At 60.7% G+C, this 21608-nt stretch overlaps 1 protein-coding gene across 1 annotated transcript in view; it reads left to right on the top strand.

Annotated features, from left to right (window-relative positions):
* Window positions 1-21608, top strand: part of SND1 (staphylococcal nuclease and tudor domain containing 1) — a 133448-nt gene that overhangs the window by 43176 nt on the left and 68664 nt on the right. Inside the window, exons 11-12 of the mRNA XM_065049418.1 lie at window positions 4793-4882; window positions 20599-20699. Coding sequence (XP_064905490.1) covers window positions 4793-4882; window positions 20599-20699 — 191 coding nt within the window. The remainder of the gene's footprint in view (window positions 1-4792; window positions 4883-20598; window positions 20700-21608) is intronic.

The raw sequence follows: 21608 nt of genomic DNA, 5'->3' as shown, positions 1-21608 counted from the left end.
ATGAGAAGCAACTTGTTTGGGGTGAGGGTGGCAGAGCCTGGCCCAGGCTGCCCAGGGGGTTGTGGAGTCTCCTTCTGTGCAGACATTCCAACCCGCCTGGACACCTTCCTGTGTCACCTCATCTGGGTGTTCCTGCTCCATGGGGGGGTTGCACTGCATGAGCTTTCCAGGGCCCTTCAACCCCTGACATTCTGCTATTCTGTGATCTGACCGAGCAGCGATGCTGCTTCTTCCTCCGCTGCGCTGGGAGCTCCTCGTGCTGGTTTTCTCCGCAGCACGTGTCTGCCGCCCCGCTGGGCTGCTCCTGCCGCTGCTCACATTGTCATCCTCATCAAAACGCTGCCCGGCTCCTGGGACGGACCCGCGGTGCTGGTTGTACGCGTGTCACCCGCGTGCCGTCAGCAGCCCCTCAGCAGAGCTGCGCTCCGCCGCCTGCGATCTGGAGCAGCCGGTCCCCAAGCGCTCGGCAGCGGCACGTTCCCGCTCCGGCGGTGCTGTCACCCAGTGCTGAGCACGCTGCCATGTCTGCTGTCACCTCCTCACCGCGCTCCGTGATGGATTTCCTGCTCGGCGCAGCGTGCCGGGTTCAGCCTGGGATGCACTGGGTAGGGAGGGCTGGGACTGCAGTGTGACACCGCGAATGAACCGTCCCCCCGTCCCTCCTTCGTGCCACCCTGAGGATCCCGTTGCCCGCAAGAGGGATTCCTGCTTGCTCCGGGTCACATCCTTCCCCCAGCACCCTGCTCTGCCCCGGCACAAACCAAGCAGACCCCGAACAGGGTAGGTTCACCCCCATGGCTCCTTCTGGTGCTGCTGTGTCCCCAAATGAGGCAGGTTCACCCCCATGGTGTCCCTCTGGGGCTGCTGTGTCCCCAAACACAGCAGGTTCCCCCCAGAGTCCCTCTGGGCTGCTGTCCCCCCAAACAGGGCAGGTTCCCCCACCACGGTTCCTCTGGGGCTGCAGTGTCCCCAAATGGGTCTAGTTTACCCCCGCCGCGGTCCCTCTGGGGCTGCTGTGTCCCCAAATGGGTCTGGTTTACCCCTGCCGGGGTCCCTCTGGCGCTGCTGCGTCCCCAAACGGGTCAGGTTCCCCTCCAGGGTCCCTCTGGCGCTGCTGTGTCCCCAAACGGGGCAGGTTTTCCCCCAGGGTCCATGCTGTCCCCCAGCAGCCCTGGGGACACCGGGCACGCCGCCGGCACCGCTCTCGGTGGCAGCTGGTTTTCTCCACCTCAGCTTATTCTCACACACCACTTGGCGTTGCTTTGCCGTGCTAATTGCTTTGCGAATAATCAGCTTTCCCTGATTGCGCTGGTGGGGATGGGGGCGCTCTCAGGTCCCGGCCACCATGGTGCTTCTGGGGTCCCCCCAAAGCGTCCTGTGTCGGGATTTGTGGGAGAAACCCCGAAATCCCGCTCTGAATGCACCTGCATCCATCACCATCTCCTGCCCATGGAGAACGGGACCCCCGGCAGTGGGTGCGTGACCCCCATGGCAGGACGCGATCCTTGGCGGCTGCTGCTTTCCCCAAAATAGGCTTTAATTGGCTGCAGGACGGCGTAACGATGTTAATTTGACGGGGAGAGCCGTAATTCACTCAGCCCGTCAGGTGGTTATTTAAGGAGGGGGGGATGCTGGGGGTGCCCTGGGGCATCACCCGCTTCCAAGATGCTCCGTTGTTCCTTTTAACCCAAAATCCAGTTTCTTTCCCCGTGCGCGCGTCTGCGGGGAAGCAGCACGTTCCCATCGATTTGGGGATTCAAATCCCTGTTTCCACATCCCCCCCGCTCCTCCAGCATCTCTCCGAAGCTCCACACATTGACTTTCTCGTTAATAAACCAGCCTCCTCGCCACACACCTTTAATTAAATGAGGCTAATAGGTTTGTTGTTTGATTTTTTAATTATCTTTGGGACGGCTGATGACTCCCCCCAGCAGCAGGGAGAGCCGGGGCCGGCGTTGTGGCATCGGCAGCTCCCGGCAGAGCCGTGCCATCCCTCTCCGCAGCCGGACGCGGCCGTGGCCGTCGGGTCCCCATCTGGGACTGCGACTCAGAGGCATTCTGCTGCCGTTCGAGCTCTTCCTTGGCTCGAAAAGCAGCTTAAAAACGGCAATATCTTTCTATGTGCCTCTAATTGCTGGATGTTTGACGGTTGTAGAATTTAGTTAACATCCTTGCTGTTCTATTGATTTTTAATGTTTATTTGCAAAACCTCCAGCGTGTGGCCAAGCTCTTGAACGGTTTCCCAGAGCGATCTGCCGGGCCGCTTCTCCTCCGATATGAAATCTCGTTTTTCCGGGCCAGCAGAGCGGTGTTTAACGGCGCTGACGGGGCGGCAGTTACGGGCGGTATGAATTGGACACCTCGACGTTTCCATTATCCGGCTCGTGGCACAGCCCGTTGCCTTTTACTTGCGCTGGGAACTGCAGAATTGGCAGTTTTCCACCAGCGTCACCACGACGCGGCCTCGGTGGGTCCCCGGCACCGGTGGGGATGGCACCGTCACGGGGGTGTCTGTGCCAGCGGTCCCCTTTTTGGGGTGGTCCCATGTGGCTGCAGAGCTGGGAGATGCTCCCAGGTTGCTTTTATGTTACATTTTTTAAGGCAAAGATTTGCTTTAGTGTGACGCTGGGACCCACGGTTGCACCAAGCCGGCGCTGCGCCCTCCTCGTGCCAAGGCCACCGAGCTGCTCTCTGGTCACTTCACCAATGTGATTGTCACTGGCACCCAAGCCCCCCGGTGCGGTGCCACAAGCTGGTGACACCAGGGCCACCCAGGGCTTTGCCGCCTGCTCGTGCCGTCCGCCTTCCCGCGGGATCAGGGACTCAACAGCCTGTGCCAGACGCTGAAACAAGCAATAAATGTGGAGTTCGTTAGTGAGGATTAATTAGTGTTTGCACAGGGCTTTGCCTGCGTGGAGCAGCAGACAGGAACCCGGCAGCGTGATTTATCCCAGAGCTCGGCCGTGACCTTGTCAGGGTTGGGAGAGACACGTCACCACATCCCATCAGGTCCCACCGTGGCCGTGTTTTGAAGGTGGATGGTGGAAAAAGCATGGGGCCTGGGAATTGAACCCCCCAGGCTGCAAAGGGGTTTTCAGCCTTCACACGGGGCAGGAGCCTCCTCTGGTGACCGGTTTGGCGCTGGGTGCGGCACCGGCTCGCTGCCACAGGTTGGGATGCCCTCGTGGGATCCGGCCTCTTCCCATCACCCGCGCCGGCGCTGGCAAGGGCTGCAGCGCTGGGTGAGTGGCGGTGAGGGCGGAGGAGGGAACGGCTCCAAGCAGCAGCCTGGGAACAGCCTCAAGGACATAATAAACTCTATCAAAGCCTCATTCATTGCGAGAGAATGCGGAGCGCGAGTGCCGGCGTGTCTTTGTCCGCTCGCTCCCTCTCCCATCTGATTCCTCTCCTTCATTTCCTGCTGCTTTTGCCTTATCTCCCTCTTTTCAGTCTATTCCTCTCCTCCCTGGCACCGTTCCTCACAGCACCATGCCGGTGAGCAGAGTGATGTGCCGAGGGCCGTCCTCCACCGGCATGGGCTGGGGAGTTCCCAGCATTGGGTTGGGTTGGGCTGGGTTGAATTGGGGTGGGCTGGGTTGAATTGGGTTGGGTTGGACTGGGTTGAGTTGGGTTGGGTTAGGTTGAGTTGGGTTTGGTTAGGTTGATTTGGGTTGGGTTGAGTTGCGTTGGGTTGGGTTGGGTTGCATTGTGTTGGGTTGAGTTGCATTGGGTTGGGCTGGGTTGAGTTTGGTTGAGTTGGGTCGAGTTAGGTTGGGTTGGGTTGGTTGAGTTTGGTTGAGTTGGCATTGGTTGAGTTGTGTTGTGTTAAGTTGAGTTGGGTTTGATTGAGTTGATTTCGCTTTGGTTGAATTGGGTTGGGTTAGGTTGAATTGGGTTCAGTTGAGTTGGCTTGGCTTGGGTTGGGGTGGGTTGGGTTGAGTTGGGTTGGGTTGAGTTTGGTTGAGTTGGGTTGGGTTGGGTTGGGTTGAGTTGGGTTGGGTTGAGTTGCGTTAGGTTGATTTGGGCTGGGTTAGGTTGAATTGGCTTCAGTTGAGTTGTCTTGAGCTGGGTTGGGTTGGGTTGGGTTGGGCTGGGTTGGGTTGGGTTGGGTTGGGCTGGGCTGGGTTGGATTAGGTTGAATGGGGTTCATTTGAGTTGATTTGGGTTGGATTGGGTTGACTTCGCCTCCCCCTTTCCTCCTCTCACATACTGGCAGGGCACACAGCAAGCAGCCAAATCCCCTCCGGTTCCATTTCCTGGGGGTCTCATCCCATTGTGCTGTTAATCACCAGCTGCTAATGAGCTTGTGTAATGAGCAAGAGGCTGAGTACCCAGCTTGCTCAGCTCCCTTAACTACCGCGTTTTGGGGGGTGACACCTTTGGTGCCTCCCCCTGCGAGCGCAGATCCCCCGGCAGCGCCGAGCAGCCTGGCACGGGATGAGTGGTTCCAGGGGGCTATTGGCTTGTTAGGGGGACCCCGGCAATCCCCGCACCCCAAACTCCTCCCATCCCTCCCCCTTAGAGATCAGCCACTGGAACGCAGAGGAGACTCTTGGTCTGGCACTGCGGCCTCACGGGAGGACGCTCTTGCCGGTTGGGGGGTTTTGGGAAGCAGGGGCTGCACAATGCCCGGGGAGCCCCCCCTGGGGTGCAGGAGCCAGGGGGCACCCATGGGAGTGGGTAGGGGGTGCTGGGTGCACCAACTTTGGTTTATCTGCTCTGGGAGCCTCCCCGTGGGGTGCTCATTGCGGGGTGGTTTTGGGGTGTGCCCTGACCTGTCTGTCCCCCCCAGGACAAGAACCGGAAGCTGAGGCCCCTCTATGACATCCCCTACATGTTTGAGGCCCGGGAGTTCCTGCGCAAGAAGCTCATCGGGAAGAAGGTACGGAGGGGATGGGGATGGGAACGGGGTCCTCGCCTGTTCTGGTGGGGCCATGTGTGTCCTTATGGGTGACCCAGGGGCTCTCCATGGGGAATCGTGGGTGCACCCAAAGCTGGAGCACCCACTTCTGCACCCGTTTCCTTATGGGTGATCTGAGGGCTGTTGTTTGGGAACTGGGGGTGCACCCAAAGCCAGAGCACCCAAAGCTGTGCCCATTTCTTTATGGGTAGCCCAGGAGCTCTCCATGGGGAATTGGGGGTGCACCCAAAGCTGGAGCACCCAAAGCTGTACCTATTTCCTTATGGCTGACTCCATGGCTCTCCATGGGGAACTGGGGGTGCACCCAAAGCCGGAGCACCCATATCTGCACCCATTTCCATATGGGTTACCCACGGGCTCTCCGTGGGGAACTGGGGGTGCACCCAAAGCTGGAGCACCCATATCTGCACCCATTTCCATATGGCTGACCCCATGGCTTTCCGTGGGGAACTGGGGGTGCACCCAAAGCTGGAGCACCCATATCTGCACCCATTTCCTTATGGCTGACTCCATGGCTCTCTGTGATGAACTGGAGGTGCACCCAAAGCTGGAGCACCCGAATCTGCACCCATTTCCATATGGGTGACCCAAGGGCTCTCTGTGGGGAACCGGGGTTGCACCCAAAGCCGGAGCACCCCTATCCGCACCCATTTCCCAGCAGCACCACGTACCCGCGTCGTTTTCCATTTCCCTTTGTTTCCCTGGCATATTTTTCTGGGCTGGTTTAGAGCAATTCGCGGGGATGAAGAATATAATGTGCACTTAAGCGCTCAAGCACATGCTCAGGATGCAATTTTCAAATGCTCATAAAACGGTCAAATAAAATCAATTTCTCTCGTGGCGCGGCGGCTCGCTGCCGCTCGGCGAGGACTATTTCCATGCCTAATTGCCTCTCGCCGTTTCACAGCCCTGTTTATATATCACCAAAAAGAAGAAGGCAAAAAAAAAGGGGCGAAAAAAATAGCAGCTCGTGAGACTTTTCGCATAGGAATTTGTCACTTGGCGTAGCCCAACGCGGCTGCGAGGACGTTGCTGGGATGTGGGGAAAGCTCCGGTCTCTGACATGGAAACCCGGAGCGGGGTTTGCGATCTCACCCGTTGTTTCTCAAAACCGCCCTTTTTCCCCCCAAAACTGTTTGTGTTCGCTGTTGCACATTTGTAGCCAGGAGCTGAGGGCACACGTGGCCGAGGGCTCCGGTCACCGTGTCCCCAACGTGGCTGGGGACAGGGCCAGCGCTGCCGGAACCCCTGGTGCTCGTGGTGCTGCCTGTGCCAGTCCTGTGTCCCTGTGCCCATAGTGCTGGGGCACCTGTCCCCAAGCTGTCCCCAAGGCCGGTAGTTTCTCTATGCGTCCCCCATGTCGCCACAGCTGGGGGTAGGGCCACCTTGCCAGAGCCCTGGGTTCTCATGGTGCTGTTTGTGCTGGTCCTGCGTCCCCTGTCCCCAGCCCTGAGAAGCTGTCCCCAAGCTGTCCCCAAGGCCGGTAGCTGCTCTCTGTGTCCCTCATGTCCCCACGACTGTGTCTGGGTGACATGGGCTGCTGTGCTGGGGAGGAGGATGAGGGTCCTGCCTTCATCCCGAGATCCCCGCAGTAGGGTGGGCAGCAGCACTAGGGACAGGCAACGATGGGCAGGGACAGGCAGGGATGGGCAGGGAAGGGCAGGGATGGACAGGGACAAGCAGGGACAGGCAGGGATGGGCAGGGATGGGCAGGGACAAGCAGGGACAGGCAGGGATGGGCAGGGACAGGCAGAGACAAGCAGGGACAGGCAGAGACAGGCAGAGACGGGCAGGGACAGGCACGGACAAGCAGGGACAGGCAGGGATGGGCAGTGATGAGCAGGGACAGGCAGGGATGGACAGGGATGGGCAGGGAAGGGCATGGAAGGGCAGGGATGGACAGGTACAAGCAGGGACAGGCAGGGATGGGCAGGGAAGGGCAGGGATGGACAGAAACAAGCAGGGACAGGCAGGGATGGGCAGGGACAGGCAGGGACAGGCAGTGGCACATCCTTGCTGCTCAGCTGCCGTTCCACCGCTGTTGGTGACAGCAGGGACAGCTGCCACCGTCCCCTGCCCAAAGCGGCTGCTTGGGAGCCGGTGACCCCCAGAAACAGAAGCAAAACACCATTTGGCCACCAGCCCCATGTTTGCAGCCCCCAGAACGTCGCAGCCGCGTGCCGGGCTCCTGCGTCCTGGGCCGCCTCCTTTGCTTGCTAAATATTCCCTTTGTCAGCTCCACGTTCTTCACTTCAGATTAATTTGATGGAGGATAAGTGATGAAAAAAATAAACCCCTTTCCCGTTTGTGATCAAAACAGTTCCCGGCGGCCGGCGGCGCGTCCTGATGCGAAGCGACAGCGCGGCGCGGGGCGGCTCGCCCTTGCTCGGCGCTGCCGGGCAGCGGCCGGCGTCTGGAGGCAAAATCCCGCTTTTCCCACCCCTTTTTGTTCTTTAAGGTGCTTTTCCAGCCCACTCCAGCGGGGAGTGAGTGGCTGCTGAGAGCCGGTGGGACACCGGATGGGGACGGTGGCACCCGCGCTCGGGGCTGCCCGTGGTGTCGGCAGCGGCGCTTTGCAGGGGTGGCCTGGGGAGTACTGCTTGTTTTGGGGAGCCCTGCCTGCCTGTTCTGCAGAGCCCTGCTTGTTTTGGGGAACCCTGCCTGTTTTGGGGAGCCCTGCCCGTTCTGGGGAGCCCTGCCTGTCCATTTCAGGAGTCCCCGCCTGTTTGAGGAGACCTGCCCATTCTGGGAGCTCTGCCCGTTTTGGGGAGCCCTGCCCATCTGGGGGAGCCCTGCCTGTTCTGGGCAGCCCTGCCTGCCTATTCTACAGAGCCCTGCTTGTTTTGGGGAACCCTGCCTGTTTTGGGGAGCCCTGCCTGTTCTGGGGAGCCCTGCCTGCCCATTCTGGGAGCTCTGCTTGTTTTGGGGAACTCTGCCTGTTTTGGGGAACCCTGCCTGTTCTGGGAGCCCTGCCTGTCCATTTCAGGGGCCCCCTCCTGTTTGAGGAGACTTGCCCATTCTGGGAGCCCTGTCTGTTTTGGGGAGCCCTGCCTGCCCTTGCCAGGGAGCCCTGCCTGATTTGGGGACCCCTTCCCATTTGGGGGAGCCCTGCCTGTTCTGGGGAGCGCTGCCTGCCATTTCCAGGCAGCCTTGTCCATTTTGGGGACCCCTGCCTGCCTGTTTTGGGGACCCCTGCCTGTTTCAGGGAGCCCTGCGTGCTCCAAGGACTCCTGCCTGTTTTGGGGAAACCTGCCTGCTCTGGGGACCCCTGCCTGCCTGTTTTGGGGACCCCTGCCTGCTCCAGGGCCCCTTGCCTGTTTTGGGAAGCCCTGCCTGCTCCCGTGTCCCCTGCCACCCCCTGGAGCGTGTCCCCTCCCACAGAGCCCCAGGCCGATCTCCTGGGTCCCCCGCAGTGTGTCACCAGTGTCCCCTGTGCTGGCCTGGCTCTGGTGTCCCCGGGGACTGCAGTGGCCCCCGAGCTGCTGCCCCTCCGCTCCACCAAGCACCTTGTGGCCCCTTCTCCTCCCCTGTGTGGGTGTCACGGGTGATGGGTGCCGAGCAGTTCTGGCCACACCAGTGTGTCCCCAAGGAGCGATGACATGGGGGGATGCAGGGGACGGAGGTTTGGGGGCTGCCCTGTGCCCCCCCGGTGTCCCTGGATGGGGGCTCCCCTGTCCCCTCCTGCCTTCCCGCTGCCCTTGGTGTGCCCGCCGAGCGCTGGCACGGAGTGACAGTGTGACAGCCCCGCGAGGGATCGCCGCTGGCAGCCGCTCCGGCGCAGCGCGGTCGTCCCCATCACGATTGATGAATTAAATATTAGGAATAATTAGGGCAGGAGGAGATTTTGCTCTCGCTGCCGGCGCTTCAGCAGCCGCTTCCTCAGCCGCAAGTGCTGCGTCTCCACTGGGCTCGGCTGTGCCGTCACTGCTGCCTGTGCTGGGGCTGCCTGCGCCGGGGCTACCTGCACCAGGGCTGCCTGCACCAGGGCTGCCTGCACCAGGGCTGCCTGCACTGGGGCTGCCTGCACCAGGGCTGCCTGCACTGGGGCTGCCTGCACCAGCGCTGCCTGCACCCTGCGCTGCCTGCACCACTGCTGCCTGCGCTGGGGCTGCCTGCACCAGGGCTGCCTGCACTGGGGCTGCCTGCACCAGCGCTGCCTGCACCCTGCGCTGCCTGCACCGGTGCTGCCTGCGCTGGAGCTGCCTGCACCCTGCGCTGCCTGCACCAGGGCTGCCTGCACCCAGTGCTGCCTGTACGTGGGGCTGCCTGCTGGGAGGTGGCTTAGGGCTTGTCTCAGGGCTGATGTGTGATGTCCCTGCACCCTGGGGACTCTCTTCATGGTTGCTGTCCCTGCATCCTAGGGACCCACCCCATTGGTGCTGTCCTTGCACAGCGGTGACCTTGCCCCGTGGGTGCTGTCCCTGCACCCTGGGGACACTCCTCATGGGTGCTGTCCTTGCAGAGCAGCGACCTTGCCTTGTCGGTGCTGTCCCTGTGCCACGGGGACGCTCTTAAGTTCTCTGCTTGGTGGGGACCCTCCTCGTGGTTGCCATCCCTGCATCCTGGGGACAATGATCATGGGTGACATCCTTGCACGGCGGTGGCCTTGCCTCATGGGTGCTGTCCCTGTGTCATGGAGATCCTCTTCAGATCCCTGTATGGGGGGGACCCTCCTCATGGGTGCTGTCCCTGCACCCTAGGGACCCTCCCATGGGTGATGTCCTTGCGCAGTGGTGACCTCGTCTTGTGGGCGCTGTCCCTGCATAGGGGGGACCCTCCTTGTATATGATATCCCTGTGCCGTGGGGACTCTCCTCGTGGGTGACATCCTTGCACAGCGATGGCCTTGCCCCGTGGGTGCTGTCTTGTGACGTGGGGACCCTCTTCAGGTTCCTGCAAGGTGGGGACCCTCCCTGTAGACCCTATCCCTGCACTTTGGGGACTCTCCTTGTGGGTGCTGTCCCTGAACCCTGGGGACACTCCTCATGGGTGAAGTCCTTGCACAGCAGTGACCTTGTCTTGTGACTGCTGTCCCTGCTAGGTGGGGACCCTCCTCATGGGTGCTGTCCGTGCACCCTGGGGACCCTCGTGGGTGCTCTCCTTGCACCGCAGTGACCTTGCCCAGTGGGTGCTGTCCCTGCCCCCTGGGGACCCTCGTGGGTGCTGTCCTTGCACCGCAGTGACCTTGCCCTGTGGGTGCTGTCCTTGCACTGCGGTGACCTTGCCCGGTGGGTGCTATCCCCGCCTCCTGGGGACCGTCGTGGGTGCTGTCCTTGCAACACGGTGACCTTGCCCGTTGGGTGCTGTCCCTGCCCCCTGGGGACCCTCGTGGGTGCTGTCCTTGCACCACGGTGACCTTGCTCCCCAGTGCACGGTGGCAGCTTGGCAGGGCTGCTGTGACACTAGAGGGAGCTGCGCTTTAGGAATTGTGGAGCTGGGGATACCCCCCACCCCCTCATCCCACCCCACATCCCACCCCACCCAGGGAGTGGGTCCTGCCACCCCCTGCCATGGTGACACCCCCATAGCTGTCTGCTGTCCCCATCTGCCATCGCGGTCCCTTTGTGGACGCAGAGCAGGGTCCCAACAAGCTGCCCTCGCCCCTCACTGGTGTGAACTGGGAGCTGCTGGTGCACAAGTTGTCAGCAACCCTGACTGGCGGGGGACGGTCCCCAGGGCTGTCACCTGCCTGTCCCCTGCCCAGCGCGGCTGCTCCGGTCCCAGCGCAGGGGCACACGTTGTGCCAGCGAGGATGAAAGTGCCCTGGCCGCAGTGAGACGTGTCCTCAGCCGCCCTCCTGTCCCCATCCCGTCACCTCGCGGTGTCACCTCCTGTGCGGCGGGCAGCGTGCCGGCTGGCGCGGGCAGCGTGCCATTTAGTGCGGGTAGGAGCTGCCTTTGGGGTCAAATGCCTCAAAAGCACCATCTTGGCACGATGGGATCCCCTGAGATCCCACGGTCCCCTCTCCCCTCCTGTTTGGGGTCATCACCCCACTCCCAGCTCCTGGCCGGTGACGTTCATTGGAAGCTAATAGATCTGCTGGTATGTCCCACTCTGGGCTGCCTGTGGGACATCTCTTGTATTGGTGCGTGGTGCTGGGCTTTGCTTTTGGGGGTGTCTGTGGGATTTTGGGGTGAGTGGGGCCTCAGGGACACGGGGGTGGCCGTGGTGCCAAACACCACATCCCCCCATGTGCCGTGTCCCCACACCGTGTCACAGAGCTGCACCACCGCTTCCCCCGAGCCCCGGCAGCAAAAAGAAACCGCTGCCATTGCTGCCAGCGATAGTTCTTCACGACCCTTTCCCTCTGGAGAAAGCACCGAGGGGACAAGAGGCAGAAACGTCCCCGGAGCGGCCGCTGCGCCTGCGGTTCGTGCGGCATTTACCGCGTACGGGCTGCGGGAGCCGCGGCCGAATTCCCAGGGCCCGCCAGATGGATGGAGAACATTATATTTTCTCTCTCGCCCTTTCATCAAAGTTTCTAAAGCCGGGGTTTTTCCAGCACCTTGTGCCTCCCGGTAACAGACCCCATTTGTTTTTCTTGACTTCTCTGCTGGTTGTTGCTGTGCTGACGTGGCACACGGAATCACAGAATCACAGAATCAGAGTGTCAGGGGTTGAAGGGCCCTGGAAAGCTCATCCAGTGCAATCCCCCCACGGAGCAGAAACACCCAGATGAGGTTACACAGGAAGGTGTCCAGGCGGGTTGGAATGTCTGCAGAGAAGGAGACTCCACAACCCCCTGGGCAGCCTGGGCCAGGCTCTGCCACCCTCACCCCCAACAAGTTGCTTCTCATAGTCAAGTGGAACCTTTTGTGTTCCAGTTTGCACCCATTGCCCCTTGTCCTGTCCCTGGTTGTCACCAGAAGAGCCTGGCTCCATCCTCCTGACACTCCCCTTTCCATACTGATCCCCAGGAATGAGTCCCCCCTCAGTCTCCTCTTGTCCAGCTCCAGAGCCCCAGCTCCCTCAGCCTTTCCTCACACGGGAGATGCTCCACTCCCTCCAGCATCTTGGTGGCTGCGCTGGACTCTCTGCAGCAGTTCCCTGTCCTGCTGGAACTGAGGGGCCACAGCTGGACACAATATTCCAGATGTGGTCTCCCCAGGGCAGAGTAGAGGGGCAGGAGAACCTCTCTGACCTACTGACCACCCCCTTCTAACCCACCCCAGGTACCATTGGCTTCCTGGCCACAAGGGCCCAGTGCTGGCTCATGGTCACCCTGCTGTCCCCAGGACCCCCAGGTCCCTTTCCCCTACGCTGCTCTCTAATAGGTCGTTCCCCAACTTATACTGGAACCTGGGGTTGTTCTACCCAGATGTAAGACTCCACACTTGCCCTTGTTCTATTTCATGGTGCCGGAGCTGCCGCGGGACCCGCACCCTCAGGACTGACCCGGCGCCGCGGAATTTGCCCGGTGGCGCGGGGTGAACCGGCTGCCATGCCGGTATGGATTTGTCTCCCGCGGTGGAATAGATCTGCGGCGCTGGCCGGCGTGGGGACGGCTCCCGCGGCACCGCCGCCGCCCGTCGATTCGCGCGCTGGGCACGCACCGCCTGTTAAGCAGCTCTTTTTTAATTACGCCGTCGCGCAGGCAATTGAATGGAGTCCAAATGGGTGCTCTCGGCCCTTCCCTCTAATTAGCTGGGGGGGATTAATCATTTGGATGGAGGGAGACGGCACAAGATAACTCAGGGAAGAATATCCCTTGTGCACGGAAGTGACTCAGTCCCTTTCCTGAGGAGTTTTCTGCCGCTGATGGGGAGGCTGCAGGTGGGGGGGCAGCTCTCCCTGGGGTGCCCGAGCAATCTTGTGCCTCTGGTTTGGGGGTAGGTTCACCCATTCACCAGCCCCAGTGAGATGTGGGTCCCCCATCCCCAACCCCAAATGCCGGCACCACATCCTGCTCTGCCAAGGCAAAGGGGCTCCAGGGACACCTGGTGCTGCCGTGGCACAAGGACTGGTGACACACGGTGCCACACGGTGCCATAGCCAGTCCATGGGTTTTTGGGGGTGCAATCACCCCGGCTCTACGGGAAGGTTGATAATTAGAGACTGGGGGGCTGTGTGTGGCCCATGCTGAGGGTCCTTGCCCTCCGTCCCCATCCCTGCACCCATTTTTCTGCAGAGCTTCAGCTTCTCTTTAACACCTCGGTTTTCTTGGCAACGCCGCTGGGGACGGGGGCTCAGCAAAGGGATGGCAGGAACGCTCCCCGGCACGCTCCTTTGGGCTCACCCAGAGCAGCATTCCCAGCACCGGCCATCAGAGCCGGCAAAACGGCTTTAACCGCGAAAAACCACTTTCCCCTGGAGCATCACCCTGTCCCGGAGGAGGGAATGCTTTTGCAGAGTGCTTTTGTGCAGATTTTTGCACCGACAGGCTGTTCTTGCTGCCTGCAGAGCCGGCGTGAGCCGGCGGCATGGTGCGGTGATGCCACCCGCCCAGGACACGGCGTGGTGATGCCACCCGCCCGGGGCATGGCGCAGTGATGCCACCCGCCCGGGGCATGGTGAGGTGATGCCACCCACCCAGGGCACGGCGCAGTGATGCCACCTGCCCGGGGCATGGTGTGGTGATGCCACCTGCCTGGGGCACGGCACGGTGATGCCACCCGCCCGGGGTGTAGCTGCTGGATTTTTTGGCTCCTGAACCGCATCATTTTGCTTTTTGGGCAGGATTTTGCTTTTCAAGACCTTCTGGAGATCTGGCTGCTCCGCAGTGCCAAGCGGGGGGGTCTGCTCCCACCCGTGTCCCGGTGGACTTCCCGGTGCAGGACAGGAGAACCGGGCACTGCCGCAGCCTGAAATGGCTCCTGACAAGAGCAGACGGGGCTGTTCACGCGTCACGAGCAGAAATTTGGGGCTGTTTCCTCTCTCTGCATCAATTCTCCTCCTCCTGACGCTTCCTCACATGGCTTTTCTGCGGCTCTGACAGAGCTGTGTCCCAGCAAGGTCAGTCCTAGCCCGGGGCTGCTCGTTCGGCTCTGCTGGGCTCGGCTTGGCTGGGCTCGGCTCAGCGCGGGGCTGTGACCCCGGGGGGCTCGGTGGCCCCTGGTGAGGAGGGAGTGCAGAGCCTGCGGGTGCTGCCGGCTCCACTTTTGGCAGCGGTTGGGGCTCCGGGGGGGTGCTTGGCAGTGGGGGGGCCTGGAGCATCCCCGTGTCACATTCCCATGTCACATCCCCGTGTCACATCCCAGTGTTACAACCCCATGTCACATCCCGGTTCCTCACACACCCCCTGAAGAGGGACCGTGGCAGGAGGATGCGGGGAGGATTGGGGGTCCGGCTGTCCCCCCGCTGCCTCCTGCAGCCCCTCAGCCCGCTGGGCAGCTCTGAGAGGTGACAATGTGACATCATGTCCCACCACGTCCCATTGGGCTCTGTTGGGGTGGGGTGAGCCCCTCACAACAAGAAAGACCTTGAGGTTTCATCAGCGCTGGGCACTGGGGAGGACAAACCTCGGATCCTGGGGGCAGATTTGGGCCCCTCAGCTCAGGGCTCAAAATGGCGGAACCGGGGTGTCAGGATCATCTCAGTGCACAAAATGGTGACACCAGGGCCACCCAAATCACCTGAGGGCTCAAGGAAGGCCTTGAGGTGCTGGAGCGAGTGGAGAGAAGGGAACGGAGCTGGTGAGGGGCTGGAGCACAAGTGTGATGGAGCGGCTGAGGGACCTGGGGGTTCAGCTGGAGAACAGGAGCTGAGGAGAGACCTTCTGATCTCTGAACTGCCTGAAAGGAGCTTGGAGCCAGGGGGGTCGGGCTCTGCTCCCCAGGAACAAGCGCCAGGAGCAGAGGAAACGGCCTCAAGTTGCGCCAGGGGAGGTTGAGGTTGGATGTGGGAACAATTTCTTCCCCAAAGGGCTGTGGGGCATTGGAACAGGCTGCCCAGGGCAGTGCTGGAGTCACCAGCCCTGGAGGGCTGGACAGACGGACATGAGGTTCTCAGGACGTGGGGCAGGGACAGGGTGGGTTGTGGTTGGACTCCATGATCTGCAGGGTCTTTCCCAACCCAAACGATTCTATGAACCTTGCTCTTGTAGAGTGGGAGGAGGCTCCTGTACCCGCGTCCAGCTCACCCCAGCGGTGTGTCCCCAAGGCCGGTCCCAGTGCCGGCTGGGCTGAGCAGGACACGGGCGTCCCCGTGGCAGTGGGGGGACCCCATGTCAGCACCCCCTGGGCTGCGGGACCGGCCGTGGGTCAGTGCCGGGGATGGTTTCCCACCCTGTGGGGGTGAGAACAGCTACTTTGGGGCTGTCTGAGGCGCAAATGGGGGATGTGGGTGCAGTTTGTGGGTGGCATCAGCCAGGTCCCCGCTGCCCCTGCTCGTGTCCCCAGGTGGGGGAGAATAAAACAGGGAAGAATCAGGGTGGTGGGACTGTCCCGGCTCCCTCCGGCAGCCCTTGCTGGTACTTGGAGCGACGGTGTGTTATGGTGCAGATGGGCAGGACCATGGCGGAGCATCGCCACACCCATGGGTGTCCTTCCCTGGCTGGAGCTGGGCTTGGAGGGGACTGTCCCCTGCCCTGGGGACACAGCAGGGAGGAGGGGGCCAGGCTGGGTGCAGATGGCAGGGGTGGGTGGCAGACCAGACGTGCTCAGCTATAATTACCACCTGCAACGCCTGCAGATCTCCCAGCCCTTCGGCGTCACAAACTCGCAGGGACTATTTTTACCTCCCCTGCCAGCTCGTGCCGCGTGTCACTGGGACCGTGATGCTGGGGACTGTGTGCTGGGGACCGCATCACTGGGACCGTGATGCTGGGGACAATGTGCTGGGCGCCACATCACTGGGACCATGATGCTGGGGACTGTGTGCTGGGGACCACATCACTGGGACCATGATGCTGGGGTCAATGTGCTGGGGACCGCATCACTGGGACCGTGATGCTGGGGACGATGTGCTGGGGATCACATCACTAGGACCGTGATGCTGGGGACGGTGTGCTGGGGATCACATCACTAGGACCGTGATGCTGGGGACAATGTGCTGGGGACCGCATCACTGGGACCGTGATGTTGGGGACGATGTGCTGGGGACCACATCACTGGGACCGTGATGCTGGGAATGATGTGCTGGGTACCACATCACTGGGACCGTGATGCTGGGAATGATGTGCTGGGGACCACGTCACTGGGACCGTGATGCTGGGGACGATGTGCTGGGGACCACGTCACTGGGACCGTGATGTTGGGGACGATGTGCTGGGTACCACATCACTGGGACAGTGATGCTGGGGACAATGTGCTGGGTACCACATCACTGGGACAGTGATGCTGGGAACGATGTGCTGGGTACCACATCACTGGGACAGTGATGCGGGGGACAATGTGCTGGGGACCACGTCACTGGGACCGTGATGTTGGGGACGATGTGCTGGGTACCACATCACTGGGACTGTGATGCTAGGGACTGTGTGCTGGGGGCCACATCCTGGGGACCACATGCTGGGGACCATGTTGTTGGGACCGTGATGCTGGGGCCAGCTTGCCAGGGGCCGCGTTCTGGAGGCCGCATTCTGCAGAAGGTGCTGAGCTGGAGCTGGGGCTGCAGGGGGGGCCCAAAATGGGTCTGGGGGTGCAGGAGGTACAGAGCTGGCGCTGCAGACGCTCTCAGGAGTTGGTGACACTGGGACCTCCGTGTCCCTTCTCCACCCAGGGCCAGCACACGAAGCCACTGCCAGCGGGCGCTGGGCACAGTGCAGAGGGTGGCACGGCCAGGATGTCCCTTGTGCTGGGACACGAGGAGCAGCGGGGACAATGTGTACTTGGGGTGTGTGTCCCTGCCCGTTCGCTGCCTGTCATTGCTCCGAGCTGGTGGCTGCGCAGGGGACACTTGGGGTCAGCTGTCCCCAGGGGCTGCGGACTGAGCTGCTAATTATGGGAAGGCTTTAATTGCCGGTTTGCAGCCGGCTCTGGTGCCGCCCTGGGGACGGAGTTTTGCTTTTGTGACTTGTCAGATGCAGCGGCGCTGGCATCGTGTAGCAGGGGACGCGCCAGCTGTGTCACTGCAGCTGCCGCTGTGCGGGGGACTCTTTGTGATGCAACACTTTGCTGTGCAACATAATGCAACACGATGCAGCGCTTTGTCGTGCAATATAACACAATGCAACGCTTTACAACGCAGTGCAACACAAGCCACCGCTTTGCACTGCAGCATAATGTAGTGCAGCGCACCACGCTGCAACACGTTGCAATGCAACGCAATACAATGCATTGCAACGCTGCAGCGCGATGCAACACAACACTTTGCAATGCAACGCAATGCAACAGTGTGATGCTTTCTAGTGCAACACAACACGGCACTTTGCAGTGCAGGGCAACACAATGCAACACTTTGCAGTGCAACACAACGCAAAGGAACACAATGCAATGAAACACAACGCTTTGCAATGCAATGCAACCCTTTCAGTGCAATGCAATGCAGCACAATGTGCTGCAATGCAACGCAACACATGGCAATGCTTTGCAATGCAAGGCAACGCAGCACTTTGTGGTGCAGCACGACTCAATGCTTTGCAATGCAATATAACACAATGCAAGACTTTGCAAAGCAATATAATGCAACACAACCCTTTGCAGTGCAATGCAGTGCAGCACAATGCAATGCAGTGTGATGCAACGGTGTGATGCTTTGCAATGCAGTGCAACACAGCACTTGGCAATGCAACACAAAGCAACGCTTCGCAGTGCAATGCAGCCGTTTGTAATGCAGCTCTTTGCAATGCAACACTACGCAACGTAAAGCAACACATTACAATACAACGCGATGCAACACAATGCAATGCAACATGCCGCAACACAGTGCGATGCTTTGCAATGCACCGCGACACAACACAGCACTTTGCAGTGCAGCGCAACACACTGCAACGCTTCACAGTGTGGTGCCATGCAAAGCAACACGTTGCAGCGCAATACAATGCAACACTTTGCAGTGCAACACTTTGCAATGTGATATACCACCACACAACACTTTGCAGTGCAATATAACGCCACACAACACTTTGCAACGCGACATAACGCCACTCAATGCTTTGCAATGTGATGTAACGCCACTCAACGCTTTGCAACGCGGTGTAACGCCACTCAACGCTTTGCAGTGCAATGTAATGCCACTCAATGCTTTGCAGTGCGATGTAACACCACTGACTGCTTTGCAACGCGATGTAACGCCACTCAACGCATTGCAACGCGATGTAACGCCACTCAATGCTTTGCAATGCCATGTAATGCCACTCAATGCATTGCAACGCGATGTAACGCCACTCAATGGTTTGCAATGCCATGTAACGCCACTCAACGCTTTGCAACGCAATGTAACACCACTCAACGCATTGCAACGCGATGTAACGCCACTCAATGCTTTGCAATGCCATGTAATGCCACTCAATGCATTGCAACGCGATGTAACGCCACTCAACGCTTTACAACACGATGTAACACCACTCAACGCTTTACAACACGATGTAACGCCACTCAACGCTTTGCAATGCCATGTAATGCCACTCAATGCATTGCAACGCCATGTAACGCCACTCAACGCTTTGCAACGCAATGTAACACCACTCAACGCTTTACAACGTGATGTAACGCCACTCAACGCTTTGCAACGCGGTGTAACACCACTCAACGCTTTGCAGTGCAATGTAATGCCACTCAATGCTTTGCAGTGCGATGTAACACCACTGACTGCTTTGCAACGCAATGTAACGCCACTCAACGCATTGTAACACGATGTAACACCACTCAACGCTTTGCAATGCCATGTAACGCCACTCAATGCTTTGCAGTGTGATGTAACGCCACTGAACGCTTTGCAACGCGATGTAATGCCACTCAACGCTTTGCAACGCGGTGTAACGCCACTCAACGCTTTGCAATGCAGTGTAACACCACTCAACACTTTGCAGTGCGATGCAATACAATGCACACCGTGCTGCTTTGCGGTGCAGCACCCGGCGTCACTCCCCCGCTGCAGGCTGAGCTCTCATGCCCGGGGTGCTGCAGGATGGGACCCCGAGCTGCAGGGTCACGCGTGTCCCACCCCTGACACCGTTGTCCCACCGCCTGTCGCCAGACCCCGCGCCGGTTCCCAGCAAGGTGCTCCCGGTGCAGCGCGGCCTCGCCGCTGACATTTCAAAAGCCCCGGAGTAGCTCGAATTCCCTTCCCAACCTGCCTCTCGGAGTCACCCGTGTCTTTTTTTCCCCTCCAGTTGCTATGACAAGAGTTTTGCTGGGGGGAATCGCTGTAACCGCTCCCCTTAATTGGCTCGTTGCTGCCCGAGCCCCCTCTGCCGCTGCCGCAGCCCTTGATGAGCGCGGCGGAGCGCGGCAGCGAGCTGGCGGCGGGGCTTTGGCAGGCGAACCTCCCTGCTTTGCATGTTGATGCTCGTTTAAGAAGCGGGGTTTGGGAAGAGCCGATGCTCTGGAGGGTTTACAGATGCTCCTGGACGGCTGTCCGGGTCCCTTTGGCTCAAGCTGGGAGCTGGCGGCATGGGCATGATGCTGTGGCATGGCAGAGCTGGAAAGAGTCTCCAGTGCCTAAATACAGCCCCACAGCTGGGCCGGGGCAGTGGGGGCAACACCAGGACCCCCTGGAGATGCCTGTGTCACTCCCATGTCACCCCCATGTCCCCCCGTGTCCTCCAGCCTCAGCCTCCCCGGCTGAAGCGCCGGTGGTGTGGGGAGGAAGGTGCTTTTCTGGGGGGTGAGGCGGTGGGGTTGCGGTGGGTTTGTGCAGAAATGGTGAAGGCGGATGCACAGATTGAAAATGGGAGGTTTTGCTCCCATTTCTTTTTCCCCGCTGTGTCGGGGGATGGGCAGCGTGGGGACACGGCAATGCCCAGGCCCGAGGTCCTGTCTGCCGCACCAGGTTGGCACGAGCCACCCGTGACCTTGGCGGCCGTGTCACCGAGTCCTGATCAAGGAGACATGGGGCATCCAGGGGCTGACACCCGGGGCTGTGGTGCCGGGATCCTGTGCCAGGATCTCACCTGTGAGCATCTCTGCACCCACCGGCTCGTCCTGACCGCGGTGTAGCGGTGAAGCTGTAATGCAGCCAGCGTTGCCCCCCCATAGCGGACCCCCCACCATCCCATGTGCACGTGGGCCAGGTGCGGTGGCGGCGCTGGTCCCTGAGCGCCAGCTGTGGGTGGCAGTGGCACGAGGACGGCTCCGCGCCGGGGCACGGCCGGGTTTCTGCTGCTCCCAGCCTCACCAAAGCGTTTTACAACCCGGCATGGCCGCAGCACCGGTGACGCTGATGCCGGCTGACAGCTCTGGCATAGCGGGGAGCCGTGCTCGCATCTACCTGCCGGTACAGCCCAGCTCCCCCACCCGCTGCCAAAACGCGATTAGCCGTAAACCAGGATGCAGCGGGGCTGGCGGCACACTGGGGATGGCTGCCGCGGCTCTCCGGCACTCAGGGAGCTCTCTGACTTGGTACCCCCAGCAGCACCGGTGCCTGTGCCAGGAACCCACGGTGGCAGCTTGTCCCTGCTGGGAGGCTCCTGGTTTCCCGGCGGGTGTCTCAGATGTGGCTTCGCTGGTGGCACCGTTGGGCACGGGGAGGTGTTGGTGCTGGCTCACCGACAGCAGCGGTTTTGGGCAGGGGGAGGCTGGGAGTGCAGGACCCCCTGGGCTGGCCGGCTCTGACCCACTGTCCATCTGTCTTGCCCAGGTGAATGTGACGGTGGACTACATCCGCCCGGCCAGCAGCGCCACCGAGACCGTGCCCGCCTTCTCTGAGCGCACCTGCGCCACCGTCTCCATCGGAGGAATGTAAGTGGGGACCAGCGAATGTCCCGGTGCGGTCCCACATCACGGGGCTCTGTGGGGACACCAGATGGAGGGTGGCTCGGCCTTGCTGTGGGCCCTGAAGTGGCCAGACTGTCCCATGGACCCGGAGCCCCTGCACTTGCCACCCCCAGCTTGGGCACTTTGGGGGTGCCAGGCTGAAGGAACCCCCCAAATCCAGCTGCCACGGGGAGCAGCATGGATGGCGGTTTGCTCCGGAGGAACCGACTCTCTCTATCTGTCTGTCCCCCAGATGTCTGTCCCTTCCCAAGGGACACTGCCTTCCCCATGCTGCGCTGCAGCACCCCCAGTTTCCGCACCCAGAGTGGGTTCGGTGTCTCCCCAGGCCGCGGGAGCGCTCGACCCCCCCGGTGCGGCCCTACGGAGCAGTTGTGCGGGCACAGCAGCAGCGCCGGGAGTTGCGTAGGGAGGATTTGTCATAGCCCGTTTGCTTTGGCTGTTTTCTTTTTCTCATTCCTATTTTGGAACGCAACCCGAGTGCTGCAGCGCTGCGCTTTTCTCCTCCGCCATCCAGGGCTGCGCGAGCCGGAAAATCCCCCGTCACCCCGCTCCGCTCTCACTGAGGCACTCGAGGGGTGACCTTTGGCGATGCTCATCTCATGAGTGGGTGTAATTTCCACTCCTGTTGTGAAGTGGACCCGGCCCTGCCTGCGCCGGGGTGAAACCACGGCAGCGGGAGCCAAAAGGGCTTTCCCAGTTGGAGATGCTGGGTGTGCTGGAGCCCAATGGAGCATCCTGGCTTTAACCCCCCGGTTTATTCAGCGGTGCTTTAACTGCATCCCCGGGGAGCTCGTTCTGCAGCCGAGGGTGTCTTGCCGCATTGGGCAGCCAGGCTGCTGTGGTTTTGGGGCTGTTTGTAGAAAAATGAGGGCT

This window comes from Columba livia, chromosome 1 (genome assembly GCF_036013475.1).
Source record: "Columba livia isolate bColLiv1 breed racing homer chromosome 1, bColLiv1.pat.W.v2, whole genome shotgun sequence".
NCBI lineage: Eukaryota > Metazoa > Chordata > Aves > Columbiformes > Columbidae > Columba > Columba livia.
This window is presented reverse-complemented; position numbering and strand designations above follow the sequence as displayed.